The sequence below is a fragment of the Eretmochelys imbricata genome, chromosome 8, assembly GCF_965152235.1.
Source record: "Eretmochelys imbricata isolate rEreImb1 chromosome 8, rEreImb1.hap1, whole genome shotgun sequence".
NCBI classification, from domain to species: domain Eukaryota; kingdom Metazoa; phylum Chordata; order Testudines; family Cheloniidae; genus Eretmochelys; species Eretmochelys imbricata.
In genome coordinates this window covers 81,235,328-81,250,930 of record NC_135579.1, presented here as the reverse complement: position 1 = coordinate 81,250,930, position 15,603 = coordinate 81,235,328, and the positions used below count along the sequence as shown (strand labels likewise).

The following is a 15,603-nucleotide window of genomic DNA, read 5'->3' as shown; positions in this document are numbered from 1 at the left end:
GGTTGAAATCAAGAAAAATGAGGCTTATTTCAGCATACAAATCTAATATGCATCTATCGATATTGAATCAGAGGAGATAATCCTATGAAGGAGATTGTGGGAGATGCACTTTTTCTTGTAATTTAACAAATTTGAATGTTTATCCTTCAAAGCAATTGTTAAATCTTAATGGTTTTAATCCTGAGAGTCCTACAAGATTACAATGTAACAGGCAACAGATATTACTTATGAATTATGACTTCATATTTATGTGACAAATGGGAACGTTACTATGGAACATCTCCTTTTGCCATATTAATTACACAGCATTTAGCTTCCTAATGTTATGTTGACTTAGTAATTAGTAAGACTCAACAAATCATCAATATTATATTTTTCTCAACCCAGTAGTGTCAGAATTGTGGATAGTAATCAACGGTCTGAAAAACAAAACAAAAAAAAGGACTAAAAAAATGTATTCTTTCAAAATGTTTTTCATTCAGACTGGCCAAGGCGTGATGTAAATTGTGAGGCCAGCAATGTGAGTCTGCAGACCAATTTCTGGACTACCTTAATAAGAGCCAGAAAGATCTCTAACATTTAAGCAAATTGCTAAGGGCCAGATTCTGTTCTCATATGTGCACATCCATCTCCCATTTTTCTCCTCATTGTTAAAACCAACATCAAAGCAGGTAGATTTCTGGTTTCCCTTTGAGCTGAGTAAAGTGGGTGCTATTTTCCTTTAAAGGAATAATCTTAGGGTTTACTATCTTGCAAACGAAGGAGTCCTATACACAGTAGTAAGAAAATTGCCAGTGAGGCATACTGTACTTTTAAAGGTTTCAGAGTAACAGCCGTGTTAGTCTGTATTCGCAAAAAGAAAAGGAGTACTTGTGGCACCTTAGAAACTAACCAATTTATTTGAGCATGAGCTTTCATGAGCTACAGCTCACTTCATAAAAAGCCAGGTATGCAGTCACATATCAGTCTGTCAGAGGGTTGTGCTTTGCAGGCAGGGGGAGATGTTCACCCTCTCTGCATGTGTTCACTGTTGTATTATTTCTATTTCTATAGCAACATTGATGTTCCAACAATGACTGCCGCTCACCTCTTCAAACCTGAGCTCAACGGCCAAAGCTAATATTGGTTCTTTAGGGCTTTCTTTCTTGACAATTTCTCCCTACTCTTCGGGATTAGAATAAACTCAGTTTACTAACTGTTTAGGTATCATATAGCATATAGTAAAGTATTAGTCATAGTATGTAGTAAAGTTTATGTATTTTAAAAACTTTGTATCCTAAGAATATAATGTTCTTGCTACTTTATGTACGTGTTGTCTGTGTAACTTTGTAAGGCTAAATTAGAAAAAAACTAGCAATTAAATAGCGCTTGACATCTCCAGAGATGTTAGGCAGTCCTGAAAAGATTTATCTTCCCCCATAACTTTACTCACCAAGAGTCATCCCAGTGACTGCATATAGAGCCTTGACTGCAATGGGACTACTTCTAGTGTGTAAAATTAATCAGGTGCATAAGTTTTTGCAGGATCAGGGCCTTAATTAATTTCTGTTATCCCCACATCCCTGACGACTCATTTAAATTGATATCCCCATTTTACACCTGAGAATACTAAAGCAGCTTGAATAAGTGACCTGTTGAAGACACAAAAGCAGTCATCATGAGAGCTGGGGAATTAGAATTTGGGAGTTGCTGACTTGAGTCATATTCTAGCTGGAATTAGAATTTGGGAGTTACTGATTTAAGTCAGATTCTCAAAGTATTAGTCCATGCCTCTTCCCATGTAAACTACTGCTAATGCTTATATTTGAATTTGAATTTTTTAGATTATATGCTCCAAAACATGGTGTTACATACATGTCATTTACATATTAATATTGGGAAAGTTAGCACAACCATTGCGCATGTGAAAATGCAAATGCATTAGACATCTCACTTGCAGGCCTATCAGGAGTATCTCTAAAGGTAGGCTCTGGGTCTGTAAAAAGAAAAGGAGGACTTGTGGCACCTTAGAGACTAACCAATTTATTTGAGCATAAGCTTGGTTAGTCTCTAAGGTGCCACAAGTCCTCCTTTTCTTTTTGCGGATACAGACTAACACGGCTGCTACTCTGAAATCTGGGTCTGTAGTATTTTTTCTATTTAAAAAGATGTTGTTGCAGTGCAACATGTGGGCTATATCTCTGCTATGGCGATAACACGTCCATCAATCCCATCCATTCTTCATTACCTACGGCACAAGGGGTGGGGAAATGAGCAGGAGCAGCATGTGAAGCAGCTAGTGCTACAACTCATTCTGCTTTCATCCCTCAAGTGAATGCAAACAGGCTGCTGTAGGCAATATGCAGGAGCATATTACCATGCAAGATAGAGCCCTATAAAGTATGTAATAAATTTGTTATCAGTGTGAGGCACAAAGAAATCAGATTCTCAGTTTCTAAAACATTATAAAAATAGTTTTGTTCTTTTATCTATTTATCATTTAACTGTTTTGTATGTTTGTGTTGTCTGTGTACTGATAATGACTGCTCAGTATTACATATTTTCTTCATGAAAAGTTGTGTTCACAAAAAATATCCAGAATTAAGAATACATGGACAAAAATTTTCTGATAACCTGAGAGTTTTGACCTGAACTTTTGTCCTCTTTGACATGCCATTGGTTTTTTTATGGTACAATATTATACTTGTTAGATAATATGCTCAAAACACGCAGCTTTGGAAAGAGAAGTTGATAAATGGGAATTATTACCTATATCTATGTAAGAAACCACTAAAAGGAACCTCATAAATTATATTTAAATATGACCTCCCCCTTATTCAAGCTGTGTGAGCCATCTAATGTTAAAGTCATGCCAGTGTATGACTTTCCAAATTTCAGTACTACTGCAGTTTTCCGGTTCTGCCATGATCTACTGAGCTTTTCATTTTAATGCTGGAGTATTTGTTCAAGTCCGCAGATTTTGCATTTTTAATCTTCCTTAGAACAGTGGTGAATAATGGCCTTTGGCAGGAGATAATGAAATTTTCTTAATTTATATTTTCAAGCAGAAGCCTCAATTGAAAATGGCATTCTATGGCCTGGAGACATAGCTCTAGTGCATGTTTCAGGGGAACTGTAATAATAATGCAATGCCATCAGTGACGGAGAATGATAGGACAGTGAAGAAGTAATTTAAGGAAGAAAAGAGAATGTACGAAAGCTTTATTGTAGCATATCTAATGATCTGCTGAAGATTCCCAATGGCTTTTGGAGTATGACAGAAGAAACTAATGTTATCTTGCCAAAACAGAAGCCCCTGCTTAATCAGCAAAATAAGACTATTGATTAAAACACCTCACACAATACATTACACGAGGAATCTCATCTCCATACTTTGCACTTGGTAAAGTATAATAATGAGCATAAGGTAATCAAAAGAAGAGCAGAAGCAATTTGTTGGGAATTGTACAAGTCAAGATTAGAGTTTAAATGCAAACAAATTAGCATGGAAAGTACTGCTGTCTTTAAAGCTGAACACATGAAGGTAACATATAGTACAGGGAGAGATTTGTGGTGGGTAAAATACTTGCTGTAGCCATACTGCCACTTGTTTCATTTACCATTTTCTCTTATTTTCATCTGATCTGTGAAGGGGCCATTCCTACATTTGTACAATTGTCCTCCTGAGGTGAATAGAGTTCAACATTGTTCTGTAACTGTTAATTTAACTCTGTGTTTGATTTCAGATTACCATAAGTGACATCTCTGCATTATGAAAATTAACCTTTTCATTCATAGTAAAAGGATGGAGAAAAGGCATTGGTAGAGTACACAATTACACCTTAACATTATACTCCAGCAGGCTAGTGTACTACTTACGTTTCCTCCTGGAAAATTCTTGCCTTTCTTAACATAACAGGCTAAGTAGTCATTCCTTCAGCACTGCAGTTAATCTCTGCTTAACTAGGGTTTCTAATTTAATTCATTTTTTTTTACAAATGAATACTAGTTTTTACAAATCAGCTATCACTGCATTTATATAAAGCCTTGCACAAATCAGGGTTATTTGCTTGTAAGTGACAAATTCATTGTTTCATAAGTCTTTGTAAATATTGTGGGTGCCTTAAATGTTACTGTTACATCTTAATTATTTAGCGTGACAGTCTCTGGAGGCTAAAATTATTTTTTCTTGGTAATTATTAATATTTTATATACATTTTATGTTGAAAATGTAAAAGGGTGTTATTCCTGTTCACTGGAAAAAACCTGAAATGTTCAGGAAAGAGTGGGATTCAGGGCCTTTTAAAAGTGTTTTTCTTTTAAATGCTTTTCTCAGCAAACTAGAAAATAATTGAAAAGCACCATCCATAATTCCTGATATAACATCTTACTTATTCTTGTACAACTTAATAAAATGAAATAATAAAATAAAAGTGAACTCCATCTCTATAGGGAGTCAGTGGAAGTTGCAGATGAGTCATGCAGCCTAGGAATCAGACTCTTAAAAATCCATTTTGTTTTTATGACTCCAGCATTTTGTTTTTAAGACTTCAGAAGGTCCTTTAATGAGTTGAGTGCGTTTTTTAGGTATTTTTTATAGGAAGTTTTGAGTGGAACAAAATTTTGTCTCCAAATTTCTGAGTTGCAGTAATGATTTTGTTGCTGTTGTCAGATAATGAGGATTGATTTGGAGCTGTAACAAGGATGCATAGTATCTCCCCTCTTTGTTCTCATGGTGTATTTAACAAAGATAAAAAAGCGGAAACTGCGTACAAAAGTGGCGTTTAGCAAAAATTAGTCTTTGTGCTCAGATGATGCTACACTGAGGGCTTGTCTACACATGTAGTGCTGCAGCGGTGCAGCTGCGGCACTGAGTGAAGATGCTACATAAGCTGATGGGAGAGCTTCTCCCATTGACGTGGGTACTTCACCTCCTCAAGAGGTGGTAGCTATGTTGAAGGAAGAATCCCTCCTGTCAGCACAACACTGGGGGTTAGGTCTGTATAACTGTGTCACTCAGGAATGTGGAAAATCCATATCAGTTGGTAGTGTAGACTAAGACTCAAACTGTCTAGGCCTGTTAATTTTTAAGGGACCTTCCAATATAAAGTCCCAATGTGTTTTTAAAAATTAAGATTTTGGGATATATAAAAAATCAGAGAATTCACAAATGAGCATCAGAAAACTATGTAAGGGAACTGTAAATGTAGGTGGACACAGAACACTCAAGTACTCCCACATTCCAGAAAACTATACAAATTTAATGACTGGCCTATAGCTAGAACAATTTTAAAATAGATTTGGATAGATGGACCAAGCTGACAATATACTGGTTAGAAAAGACGACATCGGTTACAATGAATGTACTTCAAGTTAATTATTAATGACATTCCTTCTCTAATGGTGTCTTAATACATTTTTACCAATTAGCAGTACCTTTATTTCCATATCTATTTGAGGTTGGAAATCCCCGTGAGCTAGCAGCTTTCAGAATAGGGGTTTCTCTGTCTCAATAGGATGGCAGGTGAAGGAGAAGAGAGCAAGACAGAGAGACTTTGTTGCACAGATTCTATTAGTGTAATAGAATTTGGCTGTGTATCACACACTCAATTTTCATGGCATCTCAAAATGATGAAGTAATAATTAGAGTGGTGACTATGTAAGTTTGGTAATCTGTTTGTTTAATTTTATTTGCTTCTGTCACTTTTGGCAGCGGCACCTAGATCCTTCGATAGATACCCCTTTTATTTTTTTGTATAAATCTAAATAAATAAATGATCAGATCAGCCATTATAGATATAGACATAATTTTATGGAGAGGAGAAATGTTGGCCAAGATACCAGCATTTAACCCTTCCTCTTCTTCAAAAGATACTTGAAGAAGTGGTGGGTAAAAAGAATCACATATTAATGACTTATCATAAGGACAGCACTTTTTTTTTTTTTTAAGAGAAAGTGTCCGTCCTAGAGATTGAAGTCTCCATATATCCAATAGCAGGTAGCAAAAGTGCAATCTTCCCATACTGCCTATCTGTATGTCTGCGGAGTACCTTTACTGGCATAGAAGTAGTTGAGTCCAGGGTTTCTCAACTACTTGGGTCACAACCCAAAATTGGGTCGCCACAATGGGCCAAAAGGTTGGATGGGAGACTGGGGGATCGGGTTGGGTCCTGCTGATGGGAGGATAGGAATGCTCACCTTGCACTCATCCAGAGCTCTTGCAGTTCTAGCTGGGTTCAGCTCCCCACTCCAGGCATTGCAATCTGGTGCACGGAGTCACAGTGCTGACAGGTTTGGACCAGCTGCCTCTCTGTCACGATGATGGGGGGCTGGCCAGGCCATATTTGAGGGAGTGGAGCTGTGATTCTATGTGCCAGGTTGCATGTCAATGACACAAATTTGGCCTGGCCAGTCCCTCATCATAGTTTGGGCTACATTCCTTTTTCGACTTCCCCAATCCCTCACACAAGGCATAGGAGAACAGGAAGGCCCTAATTTGGAGAAATTGTTAAATTTCAGTTTAAACAACTCTCTGACGATTCAGCAGTTTTAACTGTTATTTTAAAATATCCTCATCCGGTCATTCTTTGCAGTGACTTCTCCTACTTCCTATAACCTACAGAGAAATGGCCATGTTTTCACTGGGAAGTTTAGCAATACATCAATTGTTCCTTAAACTTCTATGAGTTTGAAAGTTCATGTTCTTGATCTGTAGTAAACCCTCAAACCAAAATCACAGCTCTCTTTTGGTACAGAAAACAAAGCTTGTCTGAGATGCAGAAACATTCAGTAGCGTGTACATGTCTAAAGAGCAAAGGAATTGGTTCTGGCATAAGCAAATCCATGTCAGAACTATTCATATTGGTTACTTAGTGCTGTTTTAATTTGCAAACATCTCACATTGAAACAATGTACCATATTTATTTATTACATGCTTTATTGAGTATCAGTATGGAGCCAGCGGTGTAGTTACCTCAGTCAAAGGGGAGGAGTTAATATTTGGAGTAACATTGACTCCCAGATCTAAGTGTATGAAGCTTGAACTGAAATATTATCTTGACACTTTATTTATGGCTGTTGACTGATCTAATATTAATTATTTCTGTTTCCTTATTGACTAGATTGCCCAAGTATGAAAGGAGTCTGCTCTGCATTACACTGTTTTTGTATAAACTTGCAAACTAAAATCTCATTTTAAATTAATTAGCTTACTTCTTGTCCCCTTTACAGGTGCAACAACCGAACACAGTGTATAGTAGTTACTGGGTCAGACGTGTTTCCTGATCCTTGTCCTGGAACGTACAAATATCTTGAAGTTCAGTATGAATGTGTTCCTTACAGTAAGTATAAACTTTTTTGGTTCTTGTTCACTTCCTCCAGCCTTCACACTTAATGCTGGAGCACTACTACATGCAAAAGAAGCATATGTCTATGGCCTACAGAACCATTATGCATGCAGAGCACTTACAGACTAGGGCCTCCAATTCGCTTCACGAAGTGTGGAAGGAAGCCATAGTGTGATGCTGGCCAAATGTCTGTCTGTGCTCTTGAGTGTTTGGCTTTTAAGGCTACTGTTTTTCAAGAAACAAACTTGAATTAGCTATTCAGTAGGCCAGATAGAAATTTGTTCTTTTGCCCAATACCAGTTGCTGACAAATTGGTTTGGCTCACAGTTTTCTAAAGAAGGAATTGACTTCAGTTTTAATCATTACCAACTTGAAAGGCTACCTGCTGTGTGGTTACCTTGGGTGTATGACAGAACCCACTACAGAGGTATTGGAGGCAAGTGTCTCAGTTATTATTAAATTTTGCAAGAAAGCTTTGTGCTTTCAGGTTAAGTTGCACATTCACAAGTGCACATGAATTCAAAATTAATAATTTATTAATAAATTGAAAAAATATCTCTTAGTAACACATAGGAAAAATAAATAGACATTCATCTTTAACATAAATGAAAGAATTTGTTTTGTGACTGGAAATAATCTTTCAAAAATAATATTTTAAAATTTAATACCAAGAATGAAAAATCAGTAGTCCGTGGCACTACAGCAGTTTTGCACAATGTTCTTTCTAATGCCAGAATTCAGGAGTATTTACATTTATAATTAAAATTGTGGGTTTTTTTTAACTGAAGAGTGTTTCAGTTTTTAAAAGTTATGCTGATTCAACACTTTCACCTGTTTTCATTTCTTCTTAAGATCACTCTTTGGAGTGACTTCTCCCTCTTCCTTTAATCCAGCAGAGAAATGGCCATGCTTGCAGTGTGAAGTTTAGCAATACAGTGATTGTTTCATAAATTCTAACAGTTTTTAAAGTTAATGTTCTTGATCTCAAACCAAAACCGAAACTTTCATTTGGACAAAAAACAAAGCTTGTTTCAGATACAAAACACTCTCAAGTAGCAGAAAATACACATCAGAAACAAAAGGGAATGAGTTCTGGCATAAGTAAAGCCATGCCAAAACTGTCCATATTGGTTTTTGCACATTGTTTTGAAATGCAAACTTCTTAAACCAAAACAGTGCTCTATATTGCTTCACTACTTTAGCTTTATTCAGCATCCATTAAAGGCCAAACACAGATCACCTCTTGTTTTCATCCCTGCTGTGTATTTTTGTGGTGTTGTGATATGGATGCTTTATGATCTTTTTCTATACCCTTTGTAGGTTGGACGCCTACTTTATACACTGCTCATTGGTACCTTTCCTCCCATGTGTAATATTGGTGACTCGTTGTAACCTTTTTTCTTGTCCCACTTTTGAGGAGTTACGTTTTGTCCCAATCTAACCAATATTATTTTGTTTAATTAAAGTCATTTTTACTTCAGCACAATTTCTGTTCCCAAATTCCTAGAAAAAGGGCAGTGCATCTTATTCCAAAGCATGAGGTCAATCAAATGCCAAAAGGTTATTTTTTCCGTGGAGCCAGTTCCAGTAGGCCAATCTAGAGAGAAAAGTATTATGCAAATATTATCAAACTTTAAAACAATTTTCTATGCTGTTTTAGGGAGACATGTGTGGATATATTCTACTGATTGGGTATTCCTATCTACAGGGACTTTTCTTTTTCAGTTATCAGAAGTATAGTGCCACAACGCAGCCTACGCTGAACTCTAACTTGTAGCTGTTCTATTCCTTAAAATGTTTGCTTTGTTTAATTCCATTGATGCCCCTTGTGAATTATTCTGTTATTATTAATTATCCTGGACTCTGGAGATAGATGGATAGATATCCCCCCCCCCCCCCCAAGTGAAGATTAGGAAGTTGTAACTGCAGCTTGCATAGTGGTGACCACCAGGAGTAGTTACAACATTGTCACAGGAATTATCCTATTGGCAACCCCCAGAAGATTTGATGAATCAGTCCGGATAAGCTTTACCATTCAAAGGCATACCCTAACCTTGTGATGTTTCACTATCCCTTCCCATTTTTTCTCTTCCCTCTGATTACTTCCCGACATCTATCCCTATATTTCCAAAACTACTTCTCTCTGATGCCCAACAAAAATGCATTTATCAGTTCTAGTGTTCTCTCCCTTCTGGGCTGGGTCTGACTGCTCTATTTGAATCTTCAGTGCTCTGAGCCCTTTGTGGCACTTAAAAACACAGTGCTGGCATGTAGAATACCTGAAATCCCAAGGTTTGCAAATTTCAGTTGGCCCAACGTAAGAGTTCGACTCATGTTAGATCCCTTAGGAAGGATTTCAAAAAGGTCGTCTAGGCCTTTTGGAGGTCTAGGTGAGGGAAGAGATTACTGATCCCTACATTTTCAAACCTAAAAACAAAAAAGTTCTTGTTCCTGTTCTTATTTTTCTGAACTGGTCTCTTTTTCCTATCCCTTCACCCCCAAATCTTTAATTATCACAAGATTTTGTTTTTAAAAAAAACCTATGAAATCTCATGGTCACTTCCATTCTGTCCATGAGAGAGAGTAAACATGGTTGAGAGTGTGAGATTTTGTGGTAAAAGATGTAGCTCTCTCACACATTGAATTTAATGTCTCACCCTTGGATAGTGTGTAGCATACTAGCTTTTCCACGTCTTGCTGGTCTCCATAAATACATAGCTACCTTGCTGACCATGCGTATTGCTACAGCTCCCTGGGTTCTATGTTCATGGTCCTCATAACAAAATCCTTTATGAGAAGCTTCTTTTGTTTGCCTCTCAAAATTCATATCTATTGCTGATATTTTTCTAATCCTCTTCAATAAAAATGATCTTTTGGGATGCTCGGGTGAATCTCCATTAAAAATGGAATTCTAAACAAATCTGATATGCATTGCTTTGTCCTAAAATTAGAATGTTATTGATTGAATTACAGAGAAATTGAGAGTGCCCTACTTGACATTTCTCTCAATTATGCTGAACAATATATGTTGATACTTTGATTGAATAACAGAAGTCAGCCCTTGTAGGATTAATAAGCACATCAGAAGCACTACTTCCTACATCTATGCATGAAATTTTATTTTAAGTCTTATTTGGACTCAGGAATTCAATGGAAGACATTTTAAAAGTGTTTTATTGCTCTCTCTATTGATTGGACTTTGAAGCATTTGTTTACTTCAGTAAGCCCATCTGTCCCTGAAAAGCGTACAGCTGTACACAAATGTACTCAGAACAGACATGCCATTAATGATTTTTGTTATCCGTGTCTTTTCACAACTGCCCTACTCTTACTAATTCTAAGCAGGTACAATATTGCTCTTTGCTGAGAAATAAGCTCATGCATCATAGTTCACAGATGGAATCATCTGAATGTCACTATCAGAATTGTGGCAACCTAAAAATTCTGTTCTGTTTACTTTTATAAGTCCATAACCACAAATAGCAGGAAAATAAGTATGTTATCTGAAGATGTATAAATGAGCAAGGCTAGGAAAAATACCATTCATTTCAAAAAAACGGTAACCAAAAAAAAGGTTTCTAAATTGTCCCCTGAAGAAATATTAGATCGGTTTGGTCAGTGCTGTTCTCACACAATAGCACAGGTAATGTTGTTAAATGAAACCAAAAATCCACAATCTTCTGTGGAAGAAAGAAATACATTTCCTAGATAATACCATAATACTGAAGGTGTAATAGCTGTACAGGTAGTTTTCATACGCTTCTTTGGTATCAACAAATACTGTTACAAAGGAGTTGTACAACTGGCATTGTCCAGGTCATTTATTGAAACTGAAGGAACATACTTCAAAATTCCCACTGACAGAGTGAACTGTTTTTTATGGCTAGTAGTTATTGGGACTTTGGTTGTAACACCCTTCATGTAACTACATAATCTATTCCTTTAAACGTCTTTGGGAAAGACTTGCTTCAGTAATGTAACAATTCTGCTAATCAGGTTTGTTTTACGAAGCACTTTCCTTTCATGACAGGTTTCAGAGAAGCAGCCGTGTTAGTCTGTATTTGCAAAAAGAAAAGGAGTACTTGTGGCACCTTAGAGACTATAGCTCATGAAAGCTTATGCTCAAATAAATTTGTTAGTTTCTGAGGTGCCACAGGTACTCCTTTTCTTTTTCCTTTAATGGTGTGTGTGGTGGTGGAGATGGTATTTGTTTTCAATGCTTGCCATGATTGTCTTTACATACTAGCTTGCTGATTCGGGCTTAGTCGATGATGCTGAAGAATGCCTGAATGAGCTAAATGTTAATTTTTTTCTTCTCCTTTCTTCTTGCTTACTGTGCTTTTGCTTCTTTCTTCTAGATATTTTCGCTTGTTCCTTTTACTCTGATTTTGCAGTTCTAGACTGAGAAGTTACAGTATTCTGAAAATTAACATTCAAGGGGGAGGGGGAAACCCCAAGGAAAACTAAAGGCAATGAACCACTTCACTTACAAGAAAGGAAAACAGAACACTGAGCAGGGGGATTATAAGCACACGCCCACACATGCGCTCACACATACCCCTACCTGTGTATAATATATATTAATATTTCATTTAAAAAAAACAACTTGATAGGAATATACATTGTGTTTGGGAAGGGTACGTATATCATGCATTAGTGAAGTAATTCATTATTTATTCAGGTTCACTAAGTGAAACTACATGCCAACATATTGGTTTTGCCTCCTTAAACGACTAAAATGATTGATCCATGTTCACTTATGTAACTTTAGAATCTTTCTCCTGCTAGGTTTTCCTGTTGTCTATTTCTCTTTATCCAATATAGTGCAGTTCTTATTCTCCCTATATTTAGCGTCTGTTACTAATTTAATCTTAGATTAATAGTCAATTTATGTTAATCTTCTTTCTTTTTTCCTTGCACTTTTTTATTTTCCTTCCGATGCTTAAAATAGAAGTGGAGCAAAAAGGTAAATAACGTATACAGTCCAAACCCCAGCTCCTTGTTATGTGCCTTATGGATGTTAACCTCCTCCCTTTCCCTACCCACAACACTCTGATATTATGATAATCAGCAGGATCTCATAAATACACCTCATAAAGAAGTCGACTGTTTGCAGTAAAGAGACTTGGTTGCTTAAAGTAGGTGGTGGGATATAGTGTCTGAAAAACTTGGGGCTGGAGGGGAGAGTCCCGTGCTTTCTCTCTTTCCCTCTCTTTCTCTCATCCTTGGGTACTTTCCTGTTAATCAAATGTCATCTTGCCTGGCTTCCAGAACCCTCTCCATAGCATGCCTTGGTTACAGGGTTTCCTGGTCTATTTCATTCATTGCTTTGGTTGTGTTTTGTTTTCTCTGCTCCTAATTGCTTTCTCTATATACCTGACGATTTGTTTTGTTTCTTTATTTTTAATCGAGGCACCTCCTTTTTCAGCCTCACCACTTCTTAAAGTTCTGAACAATTTGATGTGATTTTTTTACTGAAATGACCTACCGCAGTACTACACACCAGTTAAAAGCTCTGGAGCCTAAATGCTGTACTCACTAAAGTCTAAGATTAAAATGCAAGATTAGCTCTACATTTTTAGATGTACATGTGTGTGATTGAGCCTTGGTCTGTACTAGTGAAAACAGTTCCCATCCACTTTACATACTGGTACAATAAGAACATGGTAACTTTAAGAAAAGTGGATGATAAAGAGTGATAATTGTAATTATTATAAAATTAAATGACTCTTTTCTTCCTGACTCAGTCATTGTGACTTACCTAGTCTTTTTAGGTGCATGAATGTTTTAATTTGACATAATTCTTGTCTTACTTCTCTCTGTGACTGTTAGTTTTTGTTTGCCCGGGGACGTTGAAAGCAATTGTGGACTCACCGTCTTTATATGAAGCTGAACAAAAGGCAGGTGCTTGGTGCAAAGATCCTCTCCAGGCTGCAGATAAAATATACTTCATGCCATGGACTCCATATCGCACTGATACTTTGATAGAATACGCTTCTTTAGAGGACTTCCAAAATGGACGCCAACAGACAACTTACAAACTTCCAAATCGAGTGGACGGCACTGGATTTGTGGTGTATGATGGTGCTGTATTTTTTAACAAAGAAAGAACCAGGAACATTGTAAAGTTTGATTTGAGGACTAGAATTAAGAGTGGAGAGGCCATTATCAATTATGCTAACTACCATGACACTTCTCCATACAGATGGGGAGGAAAGACTGATATTGATTTAGCAGTTGATGAAAATGGCTTATGGGTAATTTATGCTACGGAACAAAACAACGGAATGATAGTTATTAGCCAGTTGAATCCATACACTCTTCGCTTTGAAGCAACATGGGAAACCACATATGACAAACGGGCAGCATCCAATGCTTTTATGATATGTGGAGTCCTCTATGTAGTCCGATCAGTGTATCAAGACAACGAAAGTGAAACTGGCAAGAATGCAATTGATTACATTTACAACACCAGGTTAAGCAGAGGAGAAAATGTAGAAGTTCCCTTCCCCAACCAGTACCAGTACATTGCAGCAGTGGATTACAACCCAAGAGATAACCATCTGTATGTGTGGAACAACAACTTCATTCTACGATACTCTCTAGAGTTTGGCCCACCTGACCCTGCCCAAGGTAAGCATTTGCTTTTACTTCAGCAATCCACTTGTATCATCATTGATATAACATATATTTGGACATTTTTGTTTATAGACCTTGATTTTGGCTGAAGGGCAAGGAGGATTTCTTAGGTACTAGTACCCATGGCAGTGTTATTTTTTGTTGGTATGACACACATTGAAGTGCCTACTTTAAAGTTCTAAAACACCAGATAGTTATTTTATTAGGAATAAATGCTTGTATTTGTGTCACTTGTACTAGAGGAGATCTGTTGAAATAAGACCTAATTTCATTCATTTTGAGCCAGAAACCTGTTAGCTTTTGTGCTCTGCTTCCTGACTTTTAAATTGATTAAAATGTATCTACAGACCTTTTAACTTCTTGGCACCAGCAGGTGAAAGAGATGTGTGCCAGGAGGTTTTGGGGGGACTGAAGGGGTTAATGTGCAATACCAGGTATAAATGTTCTAAAGTTTTTCCATCCTTCTTGCACTGTCTCCAGTATCTGCTTAGACAAGATTATCCTACATCTTTCTAGCACATTATAACATTGTGGAATTACACATTAGTCTTCCAGGTAAGTCTGTAACAATTGCAGTCAATCTGAAATGAACACAACTATCTGCATCAGCTCTCTTAAAAAAAGGGTGGGGGGGCCTTTTGGGACACAGATCTCAAAAGAAATTACTTCAACAACTATGAACCACAAGTTAACACCAAGAGGTAGAGTAAATTCATGAAGAACTACTCTGTGGAACATTTTGGGAAGGGGGATACAGGGAGAGAGAAAAATTTTGACAAGCTTCTTTATCGTTGAAGGCAAATGTTTCACTTCTCTTGTCATTAATGTGTACATTTAGTAACTTTTTTTTCCACTTCAGAAAGTCTTATAGTAAGGTCTTGTCTACTATGCACAAAAGTTGTACCACTTCAGCTATATAGTAAAGTCAAAGTGGTACTACCCCCACTACTGTGAATACAGTTATATTGGTAAAAAGTCCTTTTTACCGGTGTAGCTATTCCTAGTACAGGAAGGAGAACAAGCTATACTGGTATAAGGTACCTTCGTACTGGTATTAATGCGTCCACACTAACTGTTGTACAGGTATAACTATTTTGATGAAAAAAATCCCACCCCCTAACTGACATACCTGTAATTATACTGGTACAAAAACTGTATGTAGCCCAGCCACCTTAGATTGTTTTTGGAATGTTGTTTTATGTTGTAACTGGATGCTGAGGAATGTTTGACGATGATGGGGTCAATTGGAAAGCAGATGCTGGTTCTAAGGATTTTATGGGACTGGGGCAACTGCCCTAGGGTTTGGTTCACTGTTGGAGCTCTAGTCAAACAGCAGGTGAGTGAAGCAAGAGTTTGAAAGGGAGTAAAGAGCTTTTTGAGCTCTTTGCTAATACTACTCTTCCCTTCCTTATATAGAATAGAGTGTTAGCCACAGAGTTTTCACTGTTCATCCATGAAGGTATCTTTAGAAAATGTTGGGGTTGGTTTGAGAGTCTGTGTGTAATTATACTGTTACAGTTTTCAGCTCAGTGGAAGACAGTGAGTGTATATTGATTTTTAATTTTGTTTTACTACAGACACACAAATAGATCTATGTACTTGTTTCTCTTAGCGATTGGATGAAGAAGTGGGACTGAGT

The 15,603-nt window shown here is 37.0% G+C and overlaps 1 protein-coding gene across 1 annotated transcript in view; it reads left to right on the top strand.

Moving 5' to 3' along the window:
- The window catches only part of ADGRL2 (adhesion G protein-coupled receptor L2), a 159,098-nt gene that overhangs the window by 83,263 nt on the left and 60,232 nt on the right, over window positions 1-15,603 (top strand). Inside the window, exons 3-5 of the mRNA XM_077823776.1 lie at window positions 7,210-7,319; window positions 12,277-12,291; window positions 13,158-13,958. Of these exons, the coding sequence (XP_077679902.1) occupies window positions 7,210-7,319; window positions 12,277-12,291; window positions 13,158-13,958 (926 nt within the window). The remainder of the gene's footprint in view (window positions 1-7,209; window positions 7,320-12,276; window positions 12,292-13,157; window positions 13,959-15,603) is intronic.